This window comes from Euwallacea similis, chromosome 36 (genome assembly GCF_039881205.1).
Source record: "Euwallacea similis isolate ESF13 chromosome 36, ESF131.1, whole genome shotgun sequence".
Taxonomy (NCBI): Eukaryota; Metazoa; Arthropoda; class Insecta; order Coleoptera; family Curculionidae; genus Euwallacea; species Euwallacea similis.
The window spans coordinates 1,420,498-1,436,711 of NC_089644.1; the positions used below are offsets into that span (position 1 = coordinate 1,420,498).

Below are 16,214 nucleotides of genomic sequence, written 5' to 3' on the forward strand. Positions count from 1 at the left end.
ATTTATTTTGAATTGTATTAATATAATTGAAATACACGATATGATTCGTTCATGGTGCTCACAGCACGGGAATGTTCGCGATTTTATTCGCATTTTCTGCTTTTTATTGAGCATTATTTTGAATACGCTTTAACTTTCGAAACGAGAGAATTTCAGTAAAATTAAATTCTCTTGTTGCTGAGCTGAATTCAAATTTTCCCGCGTTTTCCGGAATTTTACAAAGCTTTACTACTAGCCTTAAATAAATCAGAGCATTCTCCGCAGCGAAAAATAAACAGAATCAATGGAAGCATATTCCGGATGAATTCGCTCATAGCTTTTGCATCAAATTCATATAAACCGAACAAACGTTTTACGTCCATGAAAAATTACTTCCTGGACGGAACAAACTTTCCGCATTTTAAATCAAATACTTTGTCTTAATTGATCTGGGTGTAATTACCTGTTGCCATCGTAAATGAGGAAAATCCGTAGCAAATACTGACGATACTGCAACATGGGCGGCACATAATAAAAATCCGAACATTGCAGCCACCCATGACTTTAAGGGCATCATAGCGTACGCCAAAAAAACCACGAATACCACCTGAAATAAAAGGGAGACATTAAATTAGATTAGTTGCCAGTAAAACGATAAATAAAAGTGACGCTTTGTAAACGCACGCAATTGTAACTGGCCAAATGGGGCTAACATGCTAACTTGGGCTACTTATCTAACTGCGGAAATAGTTATTTGCAACATAAAGGAGAAAAGTGGCTCTTTTGCTCCCGGGAATAATTTGAGGCCCGGCGTAGAGCCGGACATTCGAGAAAGTAAAAAAAAATATTCTTCTTTCTACTATTACTGTGTTTCACAAAAAAAGCAAGTAACAATTATTATTTGAACAGATCGAATGCAATCTGTGATATCAAAGACCAGCGGAAGTAAAAAGAGCATTTCCTTTTTATGCTTGAAACGTTTTATCGCACACCAATCAAAATGACATGTGCCAGTGTCAAAACTTTTGTGAGTACTTGACATTAACACTGCCATCTTAAGCAACTTGCACCCACATACGTGAATAAGTCGTTGCGAGAGCTTAGTAAAGTGAATGTCCGGATATGTGAAATAAATTTACACTATCGCAAGCGTATGACGTTTGAAACCCACACATCAAAAAATGTAATATATCGCTATGCAATAGTTATTATAGAAGTCACCCAATATGTAACACAACGGCCGCAAATTAGTAAGAAATTTAATAGCCGGCAGTATGTTAACCTTTGACTAACCTGAACTAACCTGAACTAATTTTGCAATTGCTATTGGTCAGTTATGTAATGGCATTGTCAGTCTAAACAAATATCATTTAGGTTACTTCCTGATATTAAATTTTCTGCCTAATCTCAAAAAACCGGAAACTGTACTTTTATTTCACCCGATATGGAGTTTTGCTTAAAATGCAATTCTTAATAAATGAACCTATAATTAAATTAAAAAATCACTAAAATCGGATAATACCTTTAGAAGTTACCTAACCTGAAAATTGCGAATTACATACCTGCCATGTTCCTTCTGCAGCCACTTTTATCGCACTACTACTGGGGTAGAGGGGTAGTGCCAATGCACAAAAGGTGGTCAAGAAGAACAGTACCACATAACAGACCCAGAGCAGGTAGGCATCCTGCATGAATCGTGTATGGAGGAATCCGAGCAGAACGGCGAAGAGGATGCAATGGGCTGCATGAAAGACATTCTGAGTGGTAGCTGCATGAGTGTAAATCTGAAAAAATGAAAATTATCTAGCCACTGTTCTGTAAAAATTCTGTTTAATTTCCCGTTGCGTTAAATTAGTTATGCATTAATTTAAATCAATTATTTATTATTTCATTAACATTAGACTCAGTTGTAAAGGCGAACTTGTGAGATGGACGCAGGCATGATACTTTTAGACTAAAAACCGTAATTTCATTAGACTTTGAAGCAAAATGTTTGATTTCGGCCATAAATAGGCAATTAAAACTTGAAAAGAGAACACGGTGTTTCGTGGCAGTTCTTTCGTTGAAAATGCTACTTTCTTAATAGTGACATTTCACTATAGTACATATATATTTTGGGCAGGTATTGATTTCCACTCTACATTTTCCTTTCTACTTTCATTGTTGAAATATGTCGCACCTCCGAAGAAGGAACAAAGACGAAAATCCATTTTTTAAAGAATTTGCAGTTAAGCCTTCGCTGCGACGGTCTAGTTTTCGGTGCATTAACAATTTAATTTTACTAAACATGTAAATTTATAACGAGAATCGTCGTTTCCTGGGCGAATTAAGGAACTTTGGGGAATTTATTAACGGTCCTAAATTAGTCTAAAAGAATTATTTCCAATTCCAACCATGATATGCAATTATGTCATATCGTGCTAACACTTTGACGTTCAATGGCTCTTTCTAAAAAAAAGGAACTACAGTTGGAAAAGTCAATGTTGATCATTATGCCAACGTATCAGATCTACTTATGTGAGTGGGACTTTGTGACCTTAGATAAGACAGGGACAAAAATGTGAACGCATCTTAAACGAAGCTTTAATTTAAGAAAATAATTTATCATTGACCAGAACTAAATGGGAAAGATTGGACTGGACGGAATTGGACATATTATTAATCATTACTCATGATATACATCATACACATGGTAAATTTGACTTTTTTGTCAACTTATACTAATACAAACAACATATCCATACCGCTATTGTCTAAGCTTATTGTTATGTTGTGATCAGCCTTCGGAACGCCTTGTGACCATTACTTTTGTAAACATATCGATTTATTATGCATTTTCTGATTAAACAGTTCGTTAAGCAAATTTGTTTGGTTCTGTGGCTACTAATTATCATCGCAAATAACGCTGTCTCGATGTCTTGAAAACCCGAACCTTAAAGACGTACTTTCCTTTTTAGCTGTGACATTAATGTATTTGCTTAGTTTCCTATTAAACAACACAATAAATTGGAGAAAGAGGGAACATAATTCAGTGAATATTTATAGTAAATGTCTGAGTATATTTTGGTGCAGCTACGAGGAAATTTAACTAAAAAACTTACCAATTCTAGCACAAAACCTAAACAACTTAGCAGCAATATCAGAGCTAGAAGAATTGCAATTTTTTTATCATTCTTGAAAGCAGCATGGCGTTCGTAAACCCCTTCCAACTCCTCACTTTCGAAACGTAGGTCATTAAAAAGTTTAAATGCACACTCCGAATTCATCACATCCATGGGTTTATCAGCAGAACGTTTTACCTTCGCAATTATTATAGCACTATTTTCAACAATAAAAAAACACTCCGTTCCATATCTCCATGAGATATGATTTAGTACCAATGCCAATGATATAGACAAATGCACTCGAAAATTCACTAGAAATCAAGACAATCACTACTTACCAGACCTAAATTCGCCAGCAAAAACGTCAACAAGACAAATAGAGCGACTACGGCTGCAACACTTGAATGCTGTAGTTTGCAGATGTAGCGCTGGTAGAGATGCTCTAATTCATCGTTTTCGAACCGATGAGGGTTGAGGGCACGTGCCAGCACGCGTGGTGAGGTCATCGCCTTAACGCTATGATCCATGATGGTCAGATGAAGCCTTTAGAGCTCAAGACACCTTGGATCTCCTATGAGTATTTACATGGGGATGATGAGGAAGGTGATTCTGGAGGCCTGCCATTTCTATATAAAGAAAAACGATTTTATTAGTTGATTAAAGCACCTGATTGATCTTATTGATTTTGTTATTTTTGTTGCTCATGCAACGTGTCCAAATCCACAGTGAAAATTTTCAATTTCTCTCAGAGTCTACATACAAACATGTCAAAATAAATCGTACATTGAAATGACCACTCCTCTACAAGATGATGTAATCTCTCAATGTTATAGTGTGGCTTTGAATATTCCATAGTACATCCTTAGTTGGGACGCACTTTGCGTACTAAGTAGTTAATAAGTATCAGATAAAAATAATAAAACAGTAATGAAGAACCAGAAAATTTTGGTAAATCAGTAAATGTGATGAATTTGTAATAAGAAGTTGTCTTGAAATCGACAAAAAACATACCGGGGCCGTATTTAGGTAAAAAAAAGTTGATCATTAGTAACAAATTATATATCCTAGAATGAATCAAGACTGCCATCTTGAAGCTTATAAACATTGCAATTTCTAAATACGATCCCGGTGATTTTTTATTGATTTTAAGATGACTTTTTATTACAAATTCCTTGGTGTATCAAACATTTCATATCAAAAAACCGTAATGGAAAAATTGTTTTAGATAATCATTTATCTCTTCCATAACTCGGGAAAAAATAAAAAACAAAATTCGAAAAATTTAGATTTTTCAAAATAACTGAAACATTAAAAATAATTCTGTTTGCATGGTGAAAGTATTTCCTTGAATGCGTCAATTTTCTCTCGTTTCTCTTCTCATTTTTGAGGAAAATACCTATGCTGGACATTGTTATCTTAGACACACTGGATATTGCTGAAATTTATACTACTTTCCCCAGTTTCCATTGCCTTCTTTTCTGCCCAAACTTGGAGCAAAAAAATACCGCAAAAAAATTTGCGCCTATATCAATTTTTTTGCTACACTCTAAAAATGTGACACCTTTTTATCATAAGTACATTATTTGTTACATATTTTCCCCAAGTGTATTCCTTAGGCATCAATTACGCAAATTTTTTACATTTAACATAATTTACCAATATCATTATGGTTCGTATTAGAAACATTTCGTTCAATAACACTCAAATAAAACGACAAAACATATTACTTATGTTCAACTCGGTTGATTTCTATGAAGACGTTTTATTGGCAAAGTGAAACTTAAACATGTTTTATTAAGTTCGTTCAGCGACAGCTCAAGGAGACGTAAAAATAACTTCATGATATCATTAAACAATTAAACGTGAAAAGCTTATTAACACTGAGACACCTGCACGACTCATCTTAACTTCTCTTACTTAGACAGAGGTATAAATTATCAATTAGAGAAAGTTGTTTCTGATTTAGTTTGGATGAACTGAAATGAAAAATTACAGAATTTAAAAAAATCCTGGTTTTGATATATTTAGAAACCGCATTGGCCTTTTGACATTAGCTCGCTGGCCTGTATAACCGATATAACCAATCGGGGCTCGTAGAGATATTTGGCCGCATTGTTTGACCATCCTCATGGAAAATTTGCATAAAACAGTAACCCCATTGGGACGAAATGCGGCCCATGATGGCTACACTCACCCATATCTCTGATAAGCTGAGGCAAATCAATAAACAACATAAGGTATTTGAAAGTTTCCGTTTGGATGTGCTCATTCGTACAGGCAATATTGATTGATTTGAAAAAAATCGTCAAGTAACTTGCCTGAAAATAAATCGGATTTACTAGAGCTTAACGCGTTCTAGGCAATTACATCCAAGTTCAGGGTCGAGGAGTAAGAATAATACCGTGAGAAAAGTAATTCTTTCCTTTTTTGATAAGCCAATGCAGATAAGCTACAGAAAAAACACGTTGCATCTTAATAATGCAACTGTTAGGTAATTAAAGATGATGAAAATGAAACATTCTGGCACAACAAAAGTAGAGTTATTCCCATCGCAAACTACATACCCGTGGATTACCATAAACCCATTCAGGTGATGCACCGCACTCGGCTAGATAAAAGCAAACCAACACCCGATTTGCTAAACCTCGAAACGAGGTTATCATAGGAAAAATGTATTTACAAAACTTCCTTTACAACTTTATGCATAATGTATTGTATTGGATTAACACTAATTTTCGGAGCGGATGTTCGTCCACGACATCAACAGCAAGAATGGCATAATAAATAAGTTTACTTTGGACAAGTTTGGGATAATTCTGTTAAAACCTTTGAATTAAATTTGTCCAGTTTGAGGGGAAAATAAATTAACTGCATCAAATTGCACGACAACCGCGTTGTTTCAACAAAGAAAAATCGCCACATTAAATGAATGAGAATGTCAGCAAAGCAATAAAGACGGTTGAGTGCCAATCAGCTTGACTTACGGCGGAACAAACCCGCTTATAAGAAAGAAGTGGGCCTCCTGACCAACAACCTAATTATCTACCTGCAAAGATTGGACCTAAAGACCGTTAATTAATTTTGAGGAAATTTACAGAGCAAAGGAGCAATTTCCACTGGTTTGCTTCAAACGACTTTATAACTCAATCATTTCTTAATAAACAAACTTATTTGCTTTAGCAGGGTGTTAAAACTGGGCAAAATGTTTCTGCATTGCTAAAATGTTTATATGAGTTTAAGATCCATAAAAGTTAAGTGATCGTAGTCGTTCTAGCAGATAAGTGCGTTAATTTAATACAGAACGTAATAAATTTTACAGTTTTACTGCAAGATTTGTGATGTAAATATTGCTGCTTTTAAAGTTATTTGTATGGTTGGGGTTGAGTGCAATATTGTGTTTAAACATTCGGCCCCATATTTCTTATACGAGGAAGATCATAGCCTACCTGTTTAGTTGCAGAAAGGGAGACCTCAATTTATAGAAGAAATATAAAATCTTTCTAGAGCACTGTTAAGATGGAATTTCTTGATAATACATCCGTTATTTTTGTACAAGGGGTTTCATCATCTTTGATAACGTTTTAATCAGCTGTAACTTTTTTGCTTTTAAAGGTATCCAGATGAAACAAAAATCATATTGCATAGTTTTCCAGCAAGTTTTTTCCTGTTTTAAAAATAAAACAAAAGCTAACGATCTTGCTAAATATTAACTTAACTTGTATTTTTTTAAATGAAACGCCCTATATATCACTGAATATTTCGATTCTACTTGAAATTCTAAATATACTTTATAAAGCATATCCTATACCTAACTCCAACTGTATAATACTTTTACAAACATGTTTAATTATACAATAAATTATACATTACAATACCACATTAAATAACGTTTCAGTAATTGCTTAATGTAATAAAAGTGAAAATAACAATAATAACGAATAAACATTAATAACAAATAATAACGGCGATGACATTAACTTTATTCTAGTTAATATCATTGAAAATATGAACAGTAGCTGGACAACGCCTATCAAGTAACCTGATTATTTACATTTCCATCGTTACGGTTTTTTATGTTTAACGTTTGATATCTTTAATAGTTTAATAGCACATATAGTGAAGCATTTTCTTCTTTTATTTCTTGTTAAGGTATAACAACATCTTCAACTGTAAAATTTTTGCAAAATGATACGGTTTAGTATTCAAGAAAGGAGTGATATGCTTACTATATACTTACTCAACCAAAAAGGCCGAACCGCAGCGCGAAGACAATATGCTAAACTTTATCCAGAGCGTCGAGTTCCTTCAATACAAATATTTGCAAGGTTGATAAAAAAAATTCAAGAAAACGAAAGCGTCTTTGATGTCAAAAGCACACATAGAAGTCATAAATTTGTAGACGAACAAACTGAAACAAATATACTAGGATTTTATAAAGCATATCCATCGACTTCAATTACTAGATGTTCTCAGGAAATACCTGTTTTCCGCAGTTCGATTCATAGAGTTTTGGAGAAATACCAATATAAGGCTTTTAAATTTTTGAAAACCCAGCAACTAAGCGACGAACAATGCCAGAAAAGATTACTATTTTGTGAAAACTTCCGAAACAGATATCAACAAAATCCTGATTTTTTAAAATACATATCCTGATCTGAACAAAGTTGTTTTATAACCAAACATGGTTGTTATCGTCATAACTACCTACACTGGTCTACGAATAATCCTCGAATGGTCCATGAAATAAAATCTCAAGGATATCAGTTGGTAAACGTTTGGTGTGGTGTGATAGACTGATATACATATAGGGCGTTCCATTTTAAAAAATATAAGTTACATTAATATCTCGCAAAATCGTTAGTCTTTTGTTTTATTTTTAAAACAGGAAAACACTTGTTAGAAAACTATGCAATATGGTTTTTGTTTCATCTGGATACCTTTAAAAACAAAAGAGTTATAGCTAATTCAAATGTTATCGAAGATAATGAAACACCCTATACACTGGAATGCAAAATTAACCAGACACATAGATTTTTCCAGAAAACAAGCGTTAAAAAAATATTTACAGCGTTATGAGTTGAAAGTTTATTAAAATTGAATATTGAGAAGTTGACATTTTTCATACAGCAAGAAAAAAATAAAAAGAAGAACAAGAAAACAACATTATAAAAAAAGAAGAATGTCTACAAATTTGCTAACAAAAAAAAAGACATTTTTTCACGTACAAATTTTCTAAATAAAAAACCCGTTTAGTAATGTAGTATATTGCCTCTACGAGCCCTAATCAGGGCGTCCATGCGACTTAGTATGCTACGAATCGATGCGGCAAATTCTTTCTGAGGGATTTGCTCCCATTTACAATGAATTGCTTGTTCCAAGTCATTTATGGATTAAAACTCATCATAACTAGGACGAATACGTGGACTTAGAATATCACATGTATATTCTATCGGGTTCAAATCTGTACTCCTCGGGGGCCACGGCAATAAAGGAATACCAACTTCATCCAAATATGCTTGTGCTATCCTTGCAATTTGTGAACGAGCATTGTACTGCATTAAACTAAAATTTTCACCGACAAATGGCGCAAATGACACTACATATTCTTCTAAACATTGTGCAATATATCATTCAGCATTTAAATTACCACCACGAATTGTGACAAGTTGGGTATGTGTCTCTAAGGACATGCCTGCCCACACTATTATGCCACCATAGCCAAATTGAACTCTAGGGGAAAGACAACATTCTTTGAAGCGTTCACCAGCTCTCCTCTACGCTCTATACAACTCATCAAATGAGTATCTATTGGATATAGATGTATCCGTGTAGAGTATTGCACCTCATTTTTCAAGCCCCCAATGAAGATATTCGGGAGCAAACTGTATACGCTTTTGCCGATCAATGAAAGTCAATGAAGGTAGTAAGGTTTTTGGAATTTATTCCAGATTAATTTTGAGCACCTACGAACTGTATAAACGGAAACAACGTTTTTGTGGACTTCATTTAATTCTTAGACAAGTGCTGAAGCTGACAATGTACAGTCGCGTATCATCTGTATCCTGATGAAATGATGTTCAATTAAACTTATAATTGTTGGTCTATTTTGTTCTGCTCTATTGATGAATTGTCCTGTTTCCTGAATTCGTTGTAATGCGTCTGATGCAGTACTTCGAGGAATTCCTAAGACATTTGCGATGTAACGAATATTGCGTCCATCATCTTGCAAGGCAACAGCCTACGCTATTTGTTCAGATATCATAATTTTTTTGTTGCAAGAATAAGAAACTGAAAACTGCATTTTCACTAGAAGCAAATTTGTTGAAACTGAAAATGACACAGGAACTTAAAATAATGCTGCTTAATTTGAGACGCTTCTTTCGCGCTGATATTCAACAAACTAATACTTTGAGTTTTTCTTGACTAACCAGACAAAAGTAATCTATACAAATTGAAACAGGGAAAAACATTGTAGCTAAAAAAACATAAACACAATTTTTAACAAATTCCAAAACTTTTATTTTTATTGCAAAAAATTCCAGTGTATTTGTTTAACAACCAAAGCCGATTTTCCACACTTCCTGGTGGAAAAAATATACTAGAAACTTTAAACAAAATTTATAAGTTGAAATAAAATATTATACGAGTATTACCTATTCCAACTTATTAGCTACTTTGGGTCGCCACAACAACTCTTGTGTATTATTTTACGGGAAAATTGGTAAAATCAAGAAAATATTGAATAGATAGGTGTAGAGATATGTAAACTACACATGTGTCCTTTTTGGGGTCTTTTTCTTCCTTTTTGGGTTTCAATCATCAGAATGAAATTGAGGGTAGAAGCAGTTATGCCAAGTGTTCATTTGAAAACTTAAAACCTATACCCTTTCCATACCTTCTTAATCTTAAGTCTCCTGAGTTGACAACAGTTAAAATCGTGTTTAAAATTACTATTTGCTCTGAAATGGTTTGCCATTGAAAGCTAAAAGAAGGAGATCAAAAGAACTTCCAAAATAAGTCCCCACTTTGCAGTGGAAAGAAAAGGAATTATAGTCACCTCGATTGTTATTACACATACTTATTTAAGATTCAAATTTTTAACAGGTTAAACGAAGAACTTTCGTAATTTTGTAGTATTGTTGTAGCAAACAACGTAAGCATAACTTATAATAGAAAACCGTCAATTGCAGATAAGTGCGTGCAATGAAACATCAAATCGTGCGTAATAATATTACATAACGCCATTCAGCTAGGACACGATGATAGATTAATTTGAGTTAGCATTTCCATGACAACAATAACACGACACGTGCGTTATGTGTCGCTTCTAGATTTGAGATAACAAACAAAACTGGTCATTAAAATATCCGTTTGATGTCGTGATGTGTCACATTAAACCCTCGATCTGCGTTCGGGATTCGCGCTTTCTAAGCTCAAAACTCGTTCACCTCGTTTAATTTAAAATTCTCCCGCTTATAATATTACATTTATTGCTCACCCATGCATGGATAATAACACGCTCGTAGCGTCGATATATTGATTCGTCTCCTATAATTTTGATTAAAAATGGCAAACTCATCAGAAAAGACTTAATTTTAGAGGTAGGAAGCGAACATTTTCCCAGAGCAAGTAACTCTGTATGTACATACAAGTATGCGAGTTCTTCTCAAACATTTTCACACATTTTCTTGTTTCATTTTGTGAGAAGAATTTTGTGTTTTTTGCAAATAAAAAATCTGCAAATTCGCGTTACCTTGTGACTTTTTCACAGTAACATCCGTTTTGTGCGGTTCTAAAATAACAATTATGTTACTGCATGCTCTTCTCATTGGGGTTACTCTAAAGTTTCCGATGGTTTTTTTTATTGATGAATGTTGTACCTATAACTAGCGCAAGTGATTAATTGGTTTAATTAATTTATTATAATTAATTTTTTGAGTCGGTTTCAACAAAATTCAAAAGTACGAAACAAATAAATAAATACTTTTCCCAGCACATAGCAAAATACATTTTAAATGGATCCCAAAATAATCTTTCGTAAGTGAAGGAATTAAGAATGGCTCACAACGCAAAACAATGCAATAAACATAAATTTAACGAAACTGCATTCGCTTTATTGCTTATGTAGAACTGTTTGGTAAACATTATTAAATCTCTGTCACAATTGCAGTGTGGGTAACCTCTGACTTTGCTCTACGCCATGATGAATAATAATCTAATTTGATTAATTATGATGCTTTCTATTACGACAGATTAGTTGAATTACACCGATGTATATGGTGTTCATTAGAAGTAAGCAGTGAAGAAGAATGAGTATTATTGACTGATAAATGTTACTAATATTTGCCAACCGAGAGGCTTCAAGTGTTAAGGTTTTACTCTTTCTATGGAGGCCAACAATATTACAGGATAAACATATTAGTTAATTCTTTTTAACGCTAATGACTAAGTTCACAGCTAATGAGGCACAATGACGCAAACGCAACAATTAAAAAGTGTCATTTGACTTTGGATGTTTCGACATTTAAGTTTAAAATGGGGGCAGATTTAGTCAACATAAATTACTATATGCGTTGATTTTGATTTTTATAAACTTCTTTAAAATTAAAGATTTCTCCATCATTTTTTTTTCGCTAAATTTAGAAATTTCTCTTTTGGGCGCTAATGTTGAAGTTTGTGGGTAATGAGGAAAAATGACCTAAACACGACGATTAGAAAGGACAATTTTTTAATCCCAAAACACGTAAACCGATAAAAACACGTATAACTCGATCATTTTTCTTTTCATTAACTTCAGAAATTTCAAAGGACATCGTGAATGAAATTAAAACTTTCTCACACCTGAAAATAGGAAAGCACCAACGTTATAACACGAATTATTTATACGAGATTATAAATAGAAAAATCCCGAAACTATTCCGCGTTTATTTTTATAAGTCCATTAGACGGTCGTATAAAAACCAATTTCAAAAGATTTCTGGAGGTCCAATGTCAATCGGGAGTTTGTTATTTATTTATTTATTTAGCTGCACCAATCAGGCTACCTTCCCACATAACTTTCATTATGCATGATAATAGAGTAATTCCGCCATAACCGCATGGGAGCCGTTAATATCGCGGCATAAGTCAAACGCATCAGATATTACTTATCATGTGTGTGTAAATAGTATTATAATATTCATGTCAACATTAGAATGAACCGTTAATAAAGCTATGCTGATTTTGTAATAAAACAATCATTATCATAACAATAATGTTATGACTGTTATTGATGGTTTTTTGATGACTGATGTTTTTTTTTCGAGTTTTAAATTTTCAAATTCGTGAATTAAGTTTCACGCACAGTTAAAAATACGAAAATATGTACTGTGTATGTGTTTTGTAGACCTTTGGATTTCATTAATAAACCTATTTTTAGAACCACACATCACCCAAATTGAAGGTGATTTTTGTCTAAAGTAATTACTTTTCACCACGCTTTTCACACTTTACACACGCACATCTCGTTTGCATTTAAATAATGGAACATTGTATTGACGAATATTTATACATTTAGGAAATTTTAAAACATAGTTGGATAAACACCAATTTATTATTTGCTCCACGAGTGGGAGGATTTCATGATAGTTTCTATAGCTTTATACAGGTGCTCTAATTAGGAAACTTTGTAACAGCATTCAAGCTCAGCTTCGGAGTGCTAACTTTGGCTCAAAAAGGCATTACATGATTCTCGGAACTTCTGACACACAAAAATAAACATGCCGCGTATATAAACGAAATATAAACACAGAACTCGTTCTACTTGCTTTAAATTATATAAACTAATGAGGTTTGTTGGATTTACATTTATGGAGTACAACAGTGCAACGTTATCGGTTGTTCAACTTTTGAGCCGATAAACCAGCAACTTGTCGGTATACACTATTGGCATTGTTATTTTGTTCTTTCTGTTATGTTATAATTATAAATAAACTAATAAGTATAACCGAGAACATAGCATCGCATGGTAGTCATGAAGATGTACAGGGCGTTCCCATGATGACTGACCCGATGCTGAACTCCTCCCTTTTTAAGTCTCCCTGTATTTATTAACCGTTTAACATATTAAATCGTCATTTACAATTTTATTATCATACTCTACTTTTAAATGTGTTTTTACGAAATCCGCACTTGGCCCACAATATGCTAGGACATCATAAATCTAATTTGAAGTAAATTATGAATGTGCCGTGAGCCTTTCCAGAGCAATTTCCATGAAGAAAAGAAATCATTTCCCTGTTCCATTGAATTTATTTCTTTGGAAAGATTGCCAATAATTTAATATGTTGACCTTAAGGCAATTGCTATAGTTGTTTTACAACGAGAATATTTTCATAGAAACTGGTCAGGTTTCAGATCAGGTAATTTAAGAGATATTAAAAAAAAACACACATTCAACTTATTCTTAGTTGCGCTAATCCCTATAGGGCTCCTATAAGGCTATTTCAGAGATTCAAAATAGTTACTAAAAAAGCATTCAATTTAGTCCCTTTCTCAGGTGACTTCATCTTATTCTAAATACTTCCAAGATACTTTAGGAACGTATTCTGGCTACTACCTTCTGATGATTAAAAAAAATTCACAATTCAATTATATTTTTTTTCAAAAGCTCAAGGTCTTTTGAACATTAATCTACAGTAGAAGTTGAAAATATATTAATAATTTAGACCTCAAAATGAATTTCATAATTTGTCAAATGTTGAAAATGTTCTAAATTTTAACATATGTCACATAACAGTTTTTGATAGGTTCAACCGTTAAAAGTGTACCAATGAGCAGGACTTGAAAAGAGGAATTTGAAAAGTTTTTTTACACAAGAAAGTTGTCAATTATTAATAAAAATTCTTAATGCACAACAGAAATACACAAAAGTATACATTTTTCTAATATTGAGACAACAGGGTGCTCTATTCCCGGGATCATCTAATATCGAGAACCTGACTGACACCGCCAGAAAATAACAAAAATTACTTATTCAGACTGTTTTTAAAATTGTTTATGGCGTTTATTTCTAACAGGTTATAAAAGTTTTAACCAGTGTTAAACATAAAGAATTTCGCACTGAATAACTTACATACAGGGTAATCCAACAATATGAAATGTTAAAAGAATAGCATGGAACAAATTTAGAAAATATGAGAAATATCTCTAAAAATCGAGGCAAAATGTTACTAAGTGAGACGGAAACATTCAAATGGTGAATGTGTTAAATTCAATATCAAGCTACATAGTTTTGATTAAACATGACAGCGCATTAATAATTTAGACCTCAAAATCAATCTCGTAGTTTGACAAATATCGGAAATTTCCAAAATCTTAACGTGTCACATATTTCCAAAATTTTGACAGGTTTCACATATTTCGCAGTAATGAGCTGCATAATAAATTTTGATAGGTTTAACAGTGAAAAGTATGCCATCAAGCAGTGCTTGAAAAAACAAATATAAAAAATATGTCAAAATTTTCAGAAAACAACGATAATGATATTACCGTCATGGCAAAATATTTATAGATCTATTTTGTTCAGGAAGTATCTACTTCAAAATGCTAATTTTTTTCCAGCAAATGTAACGCCTCTAAATCTCAAAATGTACCTAGAGAATGTTCCAGTGAGATACACAAAGTAGACTCAACAGGAAGCGTCTCAACATACCCATTGCGCCAATTGACCCTTAGATCGTTGCAACAGCGAACTAAATCTAATTTATGACGACATATACTTCGCGCTTGCTGCTTCTTAATTAGATGTCAATGAATTACTACTGCCAGCCTTAACTATATAATTTAATAGTATTTTGCACATGACACGGCTCGTAAAACGAGATACGCACAGAAAAATAGGAGTGGCAAAGTTGGCTTAAAGTGACAGATATTGAAAGGGAAAAAAAACCAAAAATTTTAAATAAAAAGTATTTTTGGACGAGCAGTTGTGCGAAATAACCCCTAATGGTGGCTGCCACCAAGTTCAAGTTCAAAGATAATGGCTTTGACCTGGAAGGTGAACAAGAGCCGGAGAATGCTGGTACGCTTCCAATTCTTGTAATCTAAAAATAACGAAATTAGTTGGTTTCCTCGGGGATTGTAATTTTGTTCAGCCGCATTCGCTATATGCAATCAAGTCACGAAGGGGTCAAAACGCCCTTTGGCAAACTTCGCAGAGTTCATGGTCTTCGTATCGAACCAAGACCAACCAAAGCAAAAACTGTATTACAAATTTAATTTAAAAATGTTGCAAATGTTGTCAGGAATTATTACGCCCACTGAAACGTTCTGATTAAAGCAAGCCCACACGCTGAATCATTCAAAACTCTCTCTTTCTAGACATTTACGTAACTAAATGATACATGCAAAAAAGGGCCTTAGCTTTCTTATAAAACGCGTTATCTGACTGCACCCAATTTATGTTGTAATAGCCCTAATCCCTAAAGCGACCAAAGTATGGGCGGGCGTATTCTATTTTGATAAGTACCTAATTTATGGGTAGGTGCAGACCGACTAAGCTTTAAGCTTATAAAGCAGGATTAGCGGTTTTATAGTGAACAGGATTATAAAGAAAATTTGCCATTTATTACGGGTCTTCAAAAACTGCTTTAGGATATGAAAGGCATGCTCATGGAACGTTAGTTCAGAATACTAAAGCAAATTATAGAGCGGCAGGTGTGGGTGTGATATCGTCAAAAAAATATTACCATTTTAATCATAGAGATTATGAGGGCTTTTTAGGGTCGATAGTTAATTATATTGGGCCTCTGAAATTCGAATGAACTGATTTGAGTTATGAGCCGCTTTTTTCGGTTTTGAAATTTTTGAGCGTTTACGCTGAATTAGATACAGTGAACATGGATTTACCTTGTAATTATACCATTGAATGCAACTGGTTATTACAGAGAGCGAGATAATGAAAAAATGCGAAAAAAATTTATCCATTTATTCCCTATGTTGACTTACATTTCTTGTGAGTTAAAGCCGACATACACCAAATCTTATTTGCTGACAAATTGCTTCAATTATCTGCCCTATTTTGTGGCTATTTAGAATTGATTGAAAAAATTGATTGTTGGAGGTCCCCTTTGTCAGGGCTTGTCCATTATA

At 33.6% G+C, this 16,214-nt stretch overlaps 1 protein-coding gene across 4 annotated transcripts in view; it reads right to left on the minus strand.

The window, feature by feature from the left end:
• rut (rutabaga) overlaps positions 1-16,214 on the minus strand; it is an 87,878-nt gene that overhangs the window by 45,699 nt on the left and 25,965 nt on the right. For all 4 annotated transcript variants that reach the window (XM_066404817.1, XM_066404815.1, XM_066404814.1 and 1 more), the window contains exons 2-4: positions 3,422-3,709; positions 1,542-1,763; positions 443-586 (exon numbers count right to left, since the gene is read on the minus strand). In XM_066404817.1, the coding sequence (XP_066260914.1) occupies positions 443-586; positions 1,542-1,763; positions 3,422-3,610 (555 nt within the window). In that variant the 5' untranslated portion in view covers positions 3,611-3,709. The remainder of the gene's footprint in view (positions 1-442; positions 587-1,541; positions 1,764-3,421; positions 3,710-16,214) is intronic.